Source organism: Plectropomus leopardus, chromosome 19 (genome assembly GCF_008729295.1).
Source record: "Plectropomus leopardus isolate mb chromosome 19, YSFRI_Pleo_2.0, whole genome shotgun sequence".
Classification (NCBI taxonomy): Eukaryota; Metazoa; Chordata; class Actinopteri; order Perciformes; family Serranidae; genus Plectropomus; species Plectropomus leopardus.
Genome location: NC_056481.1, coordinates 10,491,448 through 10,505,830, shown reverse-complemented (window position 1 = coordinate 10,505,830; position 14,383 = coordinate 10,491,448). Strand labels below are relative to the sequence as shown.

At 39.0% G+C, this 14,383-nt stretch overlaps 1 protein-coding gene across 1 annotated transcript; it reads left to right on the top strand.

Annotated features, from left to right (window-relative positions):
• The first annotated feature begins 1,418 nt into the window (after positions 1-1,418).
• scd (stearoyl-CoA desaturase (delta-9-desaturase)) lies at positions 1,419-11,570 on the top strand. The gene is given in 7 exon segments (XM_042508116.1): positions 1,419-1,522; positions 1,732-1,879; positions 1,882-1,983; positions 4,941-5,071; positions 6,538-6,743; positions 7,096-7,328; positions 8,292-11,570. Coding segments are annotated over 6 exon segments (993 nt in total). The 5' UTR covers positions 1,419-1,522; positions 1,732-1,758; the 3' UTR covers positions 8,492-11,570.
• The last annotated feature ends 2,813 nt before the right edge of the window (positions 11,571-14,383 follow it).

Below are 14,383 nucleotides of genomic sequence, written 5' to 3'. Positions count from 1 at the left end.
TATTTTATTTCTACTACTCAGACAAATACAGATTTTAATACTGTGTTCAAACCTGTGTTTTTGTTTGAAAATTTCTTGTTCAATAATAAGGACAAAATGTAAAACCTGTGTAAGCCCCATGAATGTATTAAGAGACCTGTTTGCATCATAGAGTGTATCTACAGTCTGTACATACTCACTGTAGAAACACTATGGTTTGCATGTTATGAACACGGATCGGCTTCCTGTGCTGCTTCATTTCTACATTAGATGGAGACAAAACTACTTTAAATGGAGGTCATGCAGATGAAAACTTGTGGATCTGACATCCAATTTTTTTTCATGGGTCCATTGAAATATGTCTGAAAGTCACCCCAGTTCAACATGAGCACAATGAGTCTATTTTCTGCACAACTAATAGTTTCAATTATTTTTAAATGATTTAATTGAAATAAATACTCCACGTTTTACCATCGTCTTCATTATGTTAGGAAGACAGATTATTTCTGCACATTGCACACATTATACATTACACATTTTATAATTCTTACTGTGAACTCTTGCATGTTCCTTGGACAATATTTTGCTCATTTCTACACATACAAACTGCAAAGCTCTTTTAATTTTTTACTTTTGTTTTGACTTTGCATATATTTTTTTTAATAAAATATATTTTCACATTTTTTATTGCATTTTCCTCACATTATATATTCATGTCACTTAATTTTTGCATTTTTGCATTTTACTTTATTTATAAAATTATGATACATGACTAATATTCCACAGTAATTTTCTCTCATGTAAAAACTCACATGGCAATAAACCAGATTCTGATCTACCCAGCAGAAAGTTTTTAGAGACTTTTGTTTAAATTTTAAACTTAAATTTTTTTTCTTCTTCTTCATCTGGTGTTTTCTAAATCTGATATTCCTAAAATATTCCATTTGTGGCACTGAGCAGGGATTGAAACAACCCTAATTTGATTACATATTATTTTGATTAGTTTATATTATTATATGTACCCTATTATGATTTTTTTTTAAAGGAGGTTTAAAAGAGGTTGAAGATGACGTGACAGAGCAAGCTGTATTTTTCCTGTGTGGGCGGGAGGGAGGTCCAATGCTCTCTGCAGCTGCTGCACTCTTCACATTAACTCGTTTCTCAATAACCCCTCGCCCCTCCGATTATTCTATTTACTTATTTTTTATCAACGCGTGAATGAAAATATGCGTGCGACTAATTCAATACATGTCTAGACAGTCGCGGCTGCTTCCAGAGGAGGTAAATATACATCTGGCTGCAGAATGAATAAAAGGTGAACAGCAGATAAGCAGGCAGCCAATCAGAGCCCGAGTTCGAGGCGGCATCCGAGCGCTGATTGGATTGGTCAGTCGCACCTCGAACTCCAGCTCTTATTGATGCGTTCGCGCCTGCAGCCAGCGATCACTCTCTCTTTCTGGGTTACTGTAGTTGGGATAAAACAACCAGCCTCACCTCCGTGAAACAACCAGACCTTCTTTTTACACTCGTCTGCATCTTTTTGGTGAGTTGTTTTTAAATATGCGCTTGTTCTACAGGTGTAATGTGAGTGTTACGCAACGCAAATGTCAGCTAGAAGTCAGCATCATCGTTACATCCTCTTTCTCACCAGCTAGCAAACCGGGCTAGCGAAAAATAATCAACATAGTCACTGTTTGAGCCTCTGAAAAACATGGATTTTCACCGTTTTTTTAATTTTCTCATTCATACCAGTCAGAGCATCATCAAACCGCAGCCACCATGACGGAGTCAGAGGCGTTGCAGAAGAAGCAGCACAAGCCCAGCAATGTTCTCCCTGAGGCCACCAGAGAAGACGTGTTTGATCACACATACAAAATGAAAGAAGGCCCCAACCTCCCAGAATCATCGTCTGGAAAAATGTCTGTTTGATGACTCTGTTGCATATAGGTGCTCTGTACAGCGTGTTCCTCATCCCCTCTGCACATCCTTTGACCTTGCTTTGGTGTAAGTACAAACTTGTTACTGTTATTTGTGCACATGCTCGGTGTTTGAATTGTGGCTTTATATCTGTACATGCTGTATTTTACACAAGCCACAGCTGTTATGTCACGTGCAGCTGCATGCAAAAAGGTGATTGCACAGATCTGTGCATGCTCCACCCAGTATGTAGTGGGATTATAGAGCAGAGCATATATAAAGCGGAAATATAATGTCACAGCATGTGCTTTAAAGCTGCACACTGTACAGCAGGGACTTGCTTTGCTGGAGGGGGTGTTGTACTGTATGAACTTTGTACAAGTCAGCATTTGAGCTTATTTTGAATGTGCTCAAACTTTTTTTTAACACTCAAGCTGCTGCTTTTGACTTTTTTTGCTAAATGAAACGTGGCCTACATAAACATTTGAGCTATATGCAGCCTATGGCAAACAACATTGAGCTGTTTGGTGCTGCTGAAATGAGAAGCCACATTTCATATCTCAGTCATTTATGAAAATATAATTATTTTTACAAATATTTTCCTTTTTGGTAAAGAAATGTGTGAAGTGGCATTGTAAATATAAGGTATTGTCCAAATTTAGACTGCACTGTTTTCCATTTAAACTATATTTTATTAGCCTGGAACAACTTGTTCCAACTTACAGAAGCCACTGTCTGAACCGTCTGAGACATGTATAGTTGCACCCTGATCAAAGCATACGTGTCACGCCCCCTTCAAACTGCGCCCACCATCAGCGCAAGTCAAACCCACTAATGTGACTGTTAGTTGCACTCGGCTTCAGCAGGACTCGTCAACCTGTTTTCATTGTGAAGTCATCAAATGCCGCCATTTGGTCAGTGATTTCAGTGTCAGACACCGACAACCACATCTTTTCATGGTTGTATGATATATGTAGTCAGTATCATACGTAATCAGTAGCAGACAAGGTAAAGTGGTGAAAATAGTCTAAATATAGCAACCACATTGACTGATTTTTTTGGGGGTAGCGGTGGATGGGTCCAACAAACAACAGACTCCCACCCAGGAGCCCTGGTGTTTGCTTCCCGTATGAATTTTGAGGGTTTTTTTTTTCTAAACCTATCCACGTGCATTTGTTACACAATGAAATAAAGGTAAATATATACACCTATATATACTATAAATAAGTGTTTTAAGTATGCATTGTAAGTTTATTATAAAGGTAGTCTATGTGTCTAACGAGTAGAAACTGTACATTTCCTTTGAAAATGGAATGTATTTGGAAAAGACACAACATAAGAACAAGGAGCGAAGGGGGCTGACAGTGGGCTGATGGTTGTGAGTCATATAGCGGATAGGCAGGGCTTGTTGCTACTCCAGCTGCAGGTTATACCTACTCAAACCATCACGGAGATTAATTTTTGGGAAAATCCACTCCTTGAACAGGACACTAAATCTGTTCAGGGATCAAGTTGTTTTTTACTACTGATTAAGTAGTCAGTGAATAATAGAAGGTTTTTTCACATAGATACAAAAACGTTCCAACTGACCCCACTCTCCCCTACATATAATAAAAACAGAGCTTGCTCTGCTCATTCATCTTCAACAAATGGGAAATCTAGTCGCAGCGGCCACATACAGGCAACCAATATAGGTCATTTGTAAGCAGTAGGATTTGAGGACATTTGATTCTTAACCCTGACCTCTGTAGGGGGTCTGGGGATCTTCCCCTGCCTTTTTTTTAAAACAAGCTAAATTATGATGCTATTTTTTTTTTTAATGCACGCTGGCACATTATTTACATTCAAAGATAATCTTTGGGGGGCCACCTGGCACCCTTTTTGGCCCACAGGCCGATGAGTTGAGTGTTGCTTTTGTGCAGGAAAATAACTTATGAAAAAACAATTAACTACCCTGTTTTTAATAAAGTAGCAGTACTGTAGGACAAATGAAGAGTAATTACACAAAACTGCACGCTGCTGTATTACTTAAAATATTTTTTTAGAATTCGTTTGGGATGTGTATTTCTCATGAATCAAACCCTCAGACGCGGCGGGTTATGAGTAGACTTCCTGTCTCATTGTACATGCGGTCATCAAACAGTTTTTATCCACCCAGTCATCATCAGATATGATGTAATTACATGACCCAGAGAGTCACGGCACCATGTAATGTGCCTTGCTTCCTTCATGGTTGTTTAAGGTTTTGTGAAATAAGCAGACGAGTACAAACCAGTTCAGTCAAAGGCAAATTTGAATGATTGTTGCCTTTGATAAAAAAAGGACTTATAAACAACGGCGTGCTGAACACATCATGCTGTAGTGTAGAATGCTGCAATACCATTTTTTCTTTACTAATTCTGATACTTTAACTTTTGTGTCCACAAAAAATGAGTACAGATCCTTTATAATTGCGTATATTTAAAAAACAACAACATCTGAATCCTGGACCAACAGAATTTTTCTTGTGCAGGGTTCAGATGCCTTTCACAAGTATTTACATCTTTGAAACCTGCACAATTTGGTTTTCATTTCTTTGGGGGAAAAAAGGCATGGAGCAACTTGGAAAGAAATGTCAATTAAGTAGATTGGGGAAAATGTCCATTCAATTCTATTTCTAATTGTAATAATTATTTATGTAGAATTATATTACAGAATTCTTCTTCTTCTTCATATTCATATTATTATTATTATTATTATTATTATTATTAATTTTATTTTTAAGTATTTGTAAGGCATTTTTCTTGGCTTTTTTTTAAACATAATTTTTTTCTCATTTTCAGGTAATTATCTTGTACTTTTTTTTAAGTAAATTTTGTGCTATGTACCAGTTCAGTTACACAGATATAATATTGTAATATTAAATAGATGATTCACTCGCAGTGTACCACGTGTTGCAGAGTCACATTCCTCGCCTTAACACTGATAAAGTCTGATGCACAGACATTGCAATGTGCATTATTTCATCTAGCAGTACTGATCTGTTTATCTGTTTCTCTCCACAGCTGTTTTTTGTTTTGTGATAAGTGCTTTAGGAGTCACTGCAGGAGCTCATCGCTTATGGAGTCATAGATCCTACAAGGCCACATTACCTCTAAGGATCTTTCTTGGTTTTGCTAACTCCATGGCATTTCAGGTACCTAAAACAGAGCTCTGCAGTCACACAAGCACACACTTTTTTTTTTTTTTTACATATGATTTATTTATGAGATTTTCAAGAAATTTTTATACAAAACTTCAAAAACACAATGTGTAAGGCCATACATGTCCATAAGAGATAAAATTGGCAGAAAACTAGACAAATAATACAGCAAAGCAAGGCTGTTTGTTGAGACATTCATAGAAAAAAATGCATGGGAACAAGCAGTACAGTCTTAAAAGGTAATCATAAATAATAACTACAAGGACAACAACGACAGCAGGAAATAAGAAAACAAAAACAAACACAAAGACAAGTTAACAGACAAACAAAAGGAAAAAAAAAAAAAAAAGCAGATAATAATGAGTGCATACGTAATCACAAATACAAAATGACCTGCTCAATGCAGATGTACCACTAGGACTGGAAAAGCAGGGTTAGCAGGCCAGAGGGTTCAAGATGGTGGTACAGTGACGGGGGGCACACCACCGATGGGGACAATATTCAACTGAATGGACCTGACATGTTCTAGGAAGGGGAACCAATTTTAGAAAATTTAACGTTGGAACCTGGAAGACAGTGTTTTATTTTCTCCAATTTCATAAAATAAAGGGCGTCTTTTATCCAGTGAGAATGGGAGGGTGGATGGGGCTCTTCCAATGCATCAGAATTACACGCCTTGCTAGTAGTGTCAAAAAGGCAACAAGTTCAGAAGAGTAGGATGGCAGCGAGTGGTCTTGACACCAAACAAGCCAACTAAAGGCGATGGATGAATATTAACAGATGTGATGGCTGAAAGTGAATCAAAAACAGAATTTCAGAATGCAGACAGAGCAGGACACGACCAAAACATGAAGGTGTGGTCAGCACGTCCTAGATGACATTTGTCACAATTAGGGTCAGTGCCAGGAAATATGTGAGATAATTTACTTTTAGACCAGTGGACTCTATGAACTATCTTACACTGTATGACACCATGGCGGGCACAGATAGATGATGTGTGGATGCGTTTCAAAACAGACTGCCAAACATCAGTCTCTATCTCTATGCCAAGATCCTCAGACCAGGAGGTGCGGAGATTATCAGAGGACGAAGTCTGGCAAGTGAAAAAGGTGTCATATAATTTGGAAATGGTACCTTTAAGGTGAGGATTTATACCAAAAATGGTGTCAGACAAAGTCAGAGGCGGGAGAGCAGGAAAGCCAGGAAACCGATTTCGAATGAAGTCTCTGACCTGCAAGTACCTGAAAAAACTGGTCCTTGGAAGGTTGTACATAGAAACCAATTGATTAAAAGATGCAAAGGTTCCATTGATATAAAGGTGCTTTACAGAAATAATCCCATGATCTTCCCAGGTACACAAGCACACACTTAACGTTGTGTTAATAGCAGTTTGCATTACTGTGTAAGTACCACGTTGTGCCTGCAGCATGTGTAATCTCTGTGTTTGCTTGAACCCACAGAATGATATCTTTGAGTGGGCTCGAGACCACAGGGTTCACCACAAATATTCAGAGACAGATGCTGACCCTCACAACGCTGTCCGGGGCTTCTTCTTTGCTCACATTGGTTGGCTGCTGGTGCGCAAACACCCTGATGTCATCGAGAAAGGGCGCAAGCTGGAGCTCAGTGACCTGATGGCTGACAAAGTTGTTATGTTTCAAAGGAAGTAAGTGGCTTCAGTCAATGATTGATCTTAATCTTAAACTTGAAGAAGTTAATCCAAAAAAGATGAACTTTACTCACAGCAGAATCATGTTTCATAATCTTATTTTCTTTCCAAATACAGAGCAAAAAAGGCACATGTCTGTTACCACTGCTTCTGTAGATATTCTGGTTTAACAGGGTGATAATTAACACGTCCTTTGTGCACATTGATATTGACTCATCGTTGATTTAAATTAAGACCTGTGGAAGAAAATGACAGTGAATAATCCCATGTCTGCCAGGCAGAGCGTTAATGTGTTTAATATTCATATTATACTGAGTAAACAGCTCCACCCGCTCTGTCTCCCCTACAGGTATTACAAGCCTTCTGTGCTGCTCATGTGCTTCTTCGTCCCCATGTTCGTGCCTTGGTACCTGTGGGGGGAGTCACTGTGGGTGGGGTACTTTATCCCGGCTCTGCTGAGGTACACCTTGGTGCTGAACGCCACCTGGCTGGTCAACAGCGCAGCTCACATGTGGGGGAACAGGCCCTATGACAAGAACATCAACCCCAGGGAGAACAAGTTCGTCACATTCAGCGCTATAGGTATGAAAATCAATACATGGCATGGCTCTTTCTTGCAGAAATCAGTTCATTTTAGACCAAACTACAATCTTTTTTCTTAACTTTATCAAGAAAGGGCGTTCTGTCAGAAAGCCCTGAAGGCAAACTTCAGTTAGAAATCATGTGATAGTGTAACAAAAGAAAAGATAAAGAGAAAATTTAAGCAGTAACTTGAGTCAAATGACAATAAAAGTTAATTTGTATGTTTTTTTTACAAAGTTGCAAAGTGTTTTACAGGAAGGGAAAAATAAAACAAAGCAAATGTAAAGCAACAACAACAAAAGAGCTCTGGTAACACACTTTGCTTTAGTGCCACCTATAGATGCTGTTATGGTTCTGGAGAACTTAACTTGACCCCATGATTCTGTCAAAACCCAAAACATGGAACAAACCACGACCTTTACAAACCACTATCTCATCTTTTTTGGCCCATGGCTTTAAGGAGCTGTATGCCACATTCAGAGATTTGATATAGCAGAAAACAATTATTTGATATGTAAAGATATGAGCAGTGAATAAAGTAATGCTACCTTTGTGTGTCGCAGTTCGAGCTTCTCTGTTTTTTGTTGCGGTAGACAGGCTGGCTGTTCTAGCATAATCGTGCACATGAGTTCCTACTTGCTAGCTTATTGCTGTGGATTGTCACTGCGCGAATACAGCAGTTACTGCTGATATCGTCGTTCCAACTGATGGCGTCAGCGTAGATGCTAATCGCCCACCCTCCAGTCAGTACTGCTGCCGTTGTTAACACCATTAGCTGCCCGCTACCGGCTCAGCCACCTGCACCTGTTGAGAAGCGTGTGCAGATAATTTCGATGTAGTCTGTAAGTTATCTTGCGAGCTAATAACCTATGTTGTGGATTTAATCACAGAATTGATCTTGTCCTACTGATTGTCCCCTGCTTTTTGTATGATTTCTTCACCACCGTGTCTTTTACCTTACAGGTGAGGGATTCCACAACTATCACCACACATTCCCCTTTGACTATGCAACCAGCGAGTTTGGCTGCAAGTTGAACCTTACCACTTGTTTCATCGACGTCATGTGTTTCTTGGGCCTGGCCAAGGACCGCAAGAGAGTGTCCCACGAGCTGGTCCTGGCACGATTACAGCGCACCGGAGACGGAAGTCACCGGAGTGGCTAAGATTGATGAATTGTGGTCATCTACAAAGGTGAAACAACCGATAAAGAAGAAGCGTCACAGTCCTTTGACAGCTATACATTTCTCATCCTCTGAGGATTCATGAGGGCCTTGACCACATTTTGCTTGTTTTTGTGGTTTTTGTAGCTGTAACTTAACAAATTGTTTAAGATGGATTAAAAAAACAAACATTTTTGCTAAGCTCTTGGTTTCTATTGTTCGGTCAGGCCAAGGTCTTGCAAAGGTGTTTTAGATTTGAAGTAGATACATTTTAAAAAAGTCAACTTCATTCTCCGCCGTTTTTGCCACTTTGGTGTGCAGTCTTCATGCAAGGTCAGTCATGTAGCCAATCATTTTTTTAATGTAAGTATTACTCAATTATTAATCAAAATAGACAAAAAGTGGAGCACTGAAAACATTGGAGGAGTGACAAGCTACGATTGGAGTTGGTTGCCTTTTATTGCAGTTTAAAGCAAGTTTTTACCGTTGGAATACATAGTAAATTAGATTTTTGAGCGCTTTAAGATCTGGGGATGTGAGTTTGAAATTTTTTTAGAAGTTGCTGGCTTTAATGAAATATGGCACATGATGGAAGAGTGAGGGAACCCAGACCTTCTTATTATAACTGTACTGACAGCCAAAACTGTATGAAAAAAAGTGCGTTGCGGTGTGTAACTTGAGCCCCTTTTACACTGTCTGTTCAAGACGGGAATATAGGGCCGTTATGCCGACTCACCATTCTGTAAATAAGGTATGATTGTGGAATGGCACGAGAGGTAGTAACAGCGACAAAACTGTGTCCGTAAAAATAGGACAGCCGGCAGGACGGGACCATGGGCGTGTTATGTGTGTGACCAACCGCGGGAGATTTAAAAAGTACCTAGTAGTATTTTGTGGCTAATTCAAAGAAGAAGCTGTGGCTGTAAATGTCCACATATAGGTAAAACAACAAAATTCAGGAGCTTCGTACCCTCTAAGCAGAGGACTAGATCAGCCACCACATAACGGACAATAAATGATTATTATTGTCATGTTATGCCCTTGTTATTGTCTATAAAGGGCTGCTGATGCGTATGTTATAGGTCACACGAGGCCTACACTGTTGTGTTAGAGGCCGTGTCCACCAAAGAGTTTTTTTCTTAGGCACTAGGCGTGAATTCTGTGCTGAACGCCAAAAGCTGAAAAATGGTCAACTTTGGGTAAAACCGCTGCGCTCATCATTGTCACATCAGCCGTTCAGTCACGACAGAGGAGTGGCAAATATTGCAAAGACAAACCGTCTTAAAGGTGCAACGTACAAGTGCTAAACAACAACAGCAATATATATATCTGTATATGCTATGTATATATGCGGGTGCATCCTCTCTCTCTGCACGCTTCAGCCTTCCCCTCGTCCTGGGCAGATTTCTACTATGTGCTGACGTGTTTACTTTCGCGGATATTCCATATCATTGCAACCAAAGCTTCTCAACTAAAAAAAACGTTGCATCTCCAAAGGTCTCTCAAACGCTCCCAGCTGGGCATTAAGTTGATAAAAAAAAAGTTTTGGTGGACACAGCGCCTTAAATGTCACACCTGACACGCCTCTTTTGCTTCCGCGATGCTGGCATGCTATCTAAAATCACATACTGGAGCATTATGATACCACTGTTGTTTGGTTCTCTGTAAAAATGCAAAGGAGGCATTAAGATGGGACTAAGTAGCGGCCCTATAGTGCGATCTCTGTGTAAAAAGGGCTTTGGTTGTCTTGTGCTGAAACCAAATTTGAAAAGATTAACAAATTTAATCTCTGTAGTAATTGGATAAATCAAGACTATACAAGGTATGCATTTATCATTACAATAAGACTGCCAATAAATGTCATTTTAATGTAGAACTGCGCAATGTTTAATCGACCTTTTTTGTGTTTTTACCGTATATATCAGTGCCAAGAGTGTGCCAACTGTCGACATACTTACAACCATCTCATTGGTCCACTGGAGCACACTTAAGTCGATATTGCTTCTTCTCTTGCCATCATTGTGGAAGTTTTTGAAACATTGTGGCATCAGTGGCTTCGCTTCCTCTCTTATCCAACCCCCTTTTTTCCTGGAAATTATCTGCAAGCCGAGATGTCATCCGTCGACGTAGTCATGTGACAGTTCTGGCGTTTCAAAACCAAACCCATGCATGATGATATACTGTGTTGTAGTGAGATGCTTTATCGGTGACTCCAATGGCAGAACTGTGTCTATTTTAGTAACTGTGGAGCTGCATCGCTTTTGGATCATCAGAACTGTTGCCGTGGTGATATCCGAGTCGAGGTCTGGTTTCCCTTTGATGTCCCACAAAGCTGAAATTTCAGGTGCATTGATGTTTATGCTCATCTTCAATTCTTGTGTGCGGAATGCTAATGTTATGTTATTTTTGTATTTATTAATTTTTTTTCCTTACTGAAAATATTCCTTTAACCTGAACAAGATTTGGCAGTGAAAAATATCAAATTGAAGCACCTGTATATTGCTTTCCCCAAGAGTCAGGATACAACCTAATGCCTTATGACTTGCATCCATTCCTGATTTTCTTCACATCCTGTCGGTGAAGACAGAAAGGCTCAAAATGAAATCTGGTCCATGTTTACAGGCTGAAAGCACGAGAAAGTAGAACATGTTTTTATTCTGAAAACACATTTTAATTTCAGAGGATTGTAGCATGACAACAACAAGTTACTTTAAATGCAAATAGAAGATAGAGGTTCACATTCAAAGGTTCACAAATGTTCGCAAATGTTTAATCACAGGATTTAACTTGCAAAATATGGACCCTGATGTGCCAGCTAGTTCCAAACCATCACAGCATCCCAGTGAGAAAACCCTCCAAACAAAGGTGCTGTCATGAGGGATGTTAGAGCATCGTCAGAGTAATCGCCAAAACCTGACAATATCACAAGCCATGCAAACAACTCCCGCAGCCCAGAGCGCCGAAATCAACATTTTCCTAACGATGAGTACGAGGAGGATCAAAAGGTTCTTGGTCTGAATGATAACGTCAACTGTATTCTATTCTGAAATAAAAATTCACAATATTTTCAATACACTCGTAATTCCATTAACAAGTGTTGCTCTTCTTTTTTTTCTGTTTTTATTTATTGTGTCTCTGGTATGAATCTGCTCTGCCAAATCTTTGAATTTCTGCAAACTGCTAACTGGCTTAACAGCAAAGCCCCTTAACATTCATGCCAGATGGTAGTAGTGTGTGTGTGTGTGTGTGTGTGTGTTTGTTTTTTAGTGAGTCCACTAGAAGGCTTTGTTTACACACAGCCACAACTTTAAAATTAGATTTGAGTTCAAATTTAGACATATTTCTGACATTGGGATTTAGCTCACTGTTTCGGGGTTCTTAGTTTAGATTTAGTCCATCCTGTGAAGGCCTGATTGCCGGGTGGATCAGAGGCCGGTCTGCCTATAAGCAGCATAGGTAGCTCCCAATGGAACAAAAAAGAAATTGTTATGTTTGGGTTTTTTGTTTTTTGTTTTTTAAATGGCCCCCACCTTCAAATTTCTCCTTTTTTTCTTTTTTTTCCAAAATGTTGATAATGGGTTTTTTTAAAAAATTGCCTAAAGTCCATTTTTCTTCTTGATATTTAAAAAAATAATTTGAACATAAGGGAATTGGTGAGGTTGAAAAGCCATTTAGGGCACAATGCAAAAAAAAGAAGAAAAAAGTGGAAGACAAACTTAGCAAACTTGCCCATTTTGCAATATTAATTCTATTTTTTGATTTTCATATTACTTACTCACAAAGTTGTTAATTTCTCATTACACAAAATATTCCACAGACCTACCAAAGCGTGCATCTACTGCTCGCCCAGCTTCTCTGAGCCTGCTAACATTACACCTCAGCAGAAGAGGACACCATTAATGCATCTCACAAGCACAAGCCTTTTGTCCACATGTAGATGCACGAAGCGTGATATGTGTGAAAGGTGTAGTTTGCTAGAGAGAAATTAGTTCCAACATGAAATGGCACACAGCGAGGTCTGTGGATTATCTTGAATAACCAGTTCATGATGTCTGGAAAGAAATATTGCTGTTGAGTTGTTAAATGTATTTTCTGGCCGAGTGCCATCTAGTTCCATTATATTGGAGAGAAGGTAGACAGCTCTATGGCGATATTACACTACTACAGGTAAGCAGAAAAATAAGTATTTTTGATTTTAAGGTGCACTGTCTCTTTATGAGTACCTTACTTAGAGAGTTTGCATGTAATAATTTACATTAACACTGTGGTACTACTAAATTTGCTGAAGTGAGTAACTTGAATACCTCTCCCACCACTTTTGTGTGTTTGTGTGTGATGACTCAAAGGGTAATGATCTGCAGTTTTCTGGTAATAACTGAGACTTGTGAGGGGATTTTCTGTTCTCTGGCGAGTATTTTGCCTTCTGTGGTAAATAACTCAACACATCCAGTCTGCTGCTGACATGAATGTGCAAGTCAAATATATCCCAACTATTTAATACTGCAGCTCTTGCCTGCAGATGAATTAAGTGCTCTCAAAGTGTGTTAAATGGTTTACACAGGGCAAAGAGGAATGTAGGACCAGCGTGCTGATGACAGACCAGCTTATATTACTTCAGACAGAGCAGTGTTTGGTTTGAAAATGTCATTTTTCTTAAATAATAGTACCACACTGAAACATACAGGAGTGTCTGAGACATGTCCTTTCTTTTCAAGCTCAAATTGCACATTTCAGGGTGGCCTTTTATTGCAAGCAGCCTGCGGCACACCTGCACCATAATCATGCTGCCTAATCAGCCTCTTGATGTGCCGCACCTGTCAGGTGGCTGGATTATCCTGGCAAAGGATAAGTGCTTACTCACATAGATTTTTAACACATTTCTGCACAAAAGTTAAGATAATTAAGTCTTTCGTGTGCATTAAAAAGTGCTCTTTTATTACGAGTCATGAAAAACGAGAGCAAAAACAAAAGTGTTTATATAATTTTCCCAGCATGGTTATGTTTTGCCACACTGCTCACTAGTAAAAGTAGCAATACCACATGTAGCAGTACTGTAAAACTTCAATTCAATTAGCAACATTATATTTATTGTGCAGGATTCACACACTTTTCACAACCATTTAAACCTCTGAATCTTGAGGATATTGATTATATCTCTTTTAAAAACAAAAAAAAAATCTAGTAACTTGACAAGAAATGTCCTGCAAATTGCAAAAAAAAGAAAGAAAAAAATAGTAAAAGTTGAAAAGAAAATGGCCTAACAATTAGATAGGAGGAGTGGGGATTATTAGATGTATTTAAAAAAAAAATTAAATTATGTTACAGGGAAAAAAATATTTTTGTTCTTTCCACTACTTGCTCAATGTTTTTTTTTTTTTTTTTAATTAATTTTCTTTTTTAACTTTTAACAGTCTTGATATTTTTGGCCATTTCTTGTTCTCATCCCATGTTTTTTTTTTTTTTTTTTTTTAAATAGGGCAATATTTCAGGTTTCAAACGGTCAAGTGGAGAACTGATGCAGAAAAGGTGAAAACTTTGGGAGCTATTGTAGGTTAGCATGTCAGGGTTACACACTGCAGATTTTTTAAACTCCTGAAGACACAGTGTCCAATAAACAGCTAGTACAGCATGAGTCAGGACGCCAGCGCGTGGTGTGATGTGAGATGAAGTTGCATTATATTACCATCACCCCACACGGACATGCCGGGAGGTTACTGCAGTTCACAAAAAACCCCAAAACATTCACGCCACGCCGCTCAAAGCGTCTGACTCCGACCCGACCAATCAGCAGCGAGCTCCTCACATATGATCCTGCTGGACCAATCGGGGTCAGGGCATGTGAAGCACCTGTGCCAGCTTGTAAACTGACATATCACACCCTCATGATGTAACATG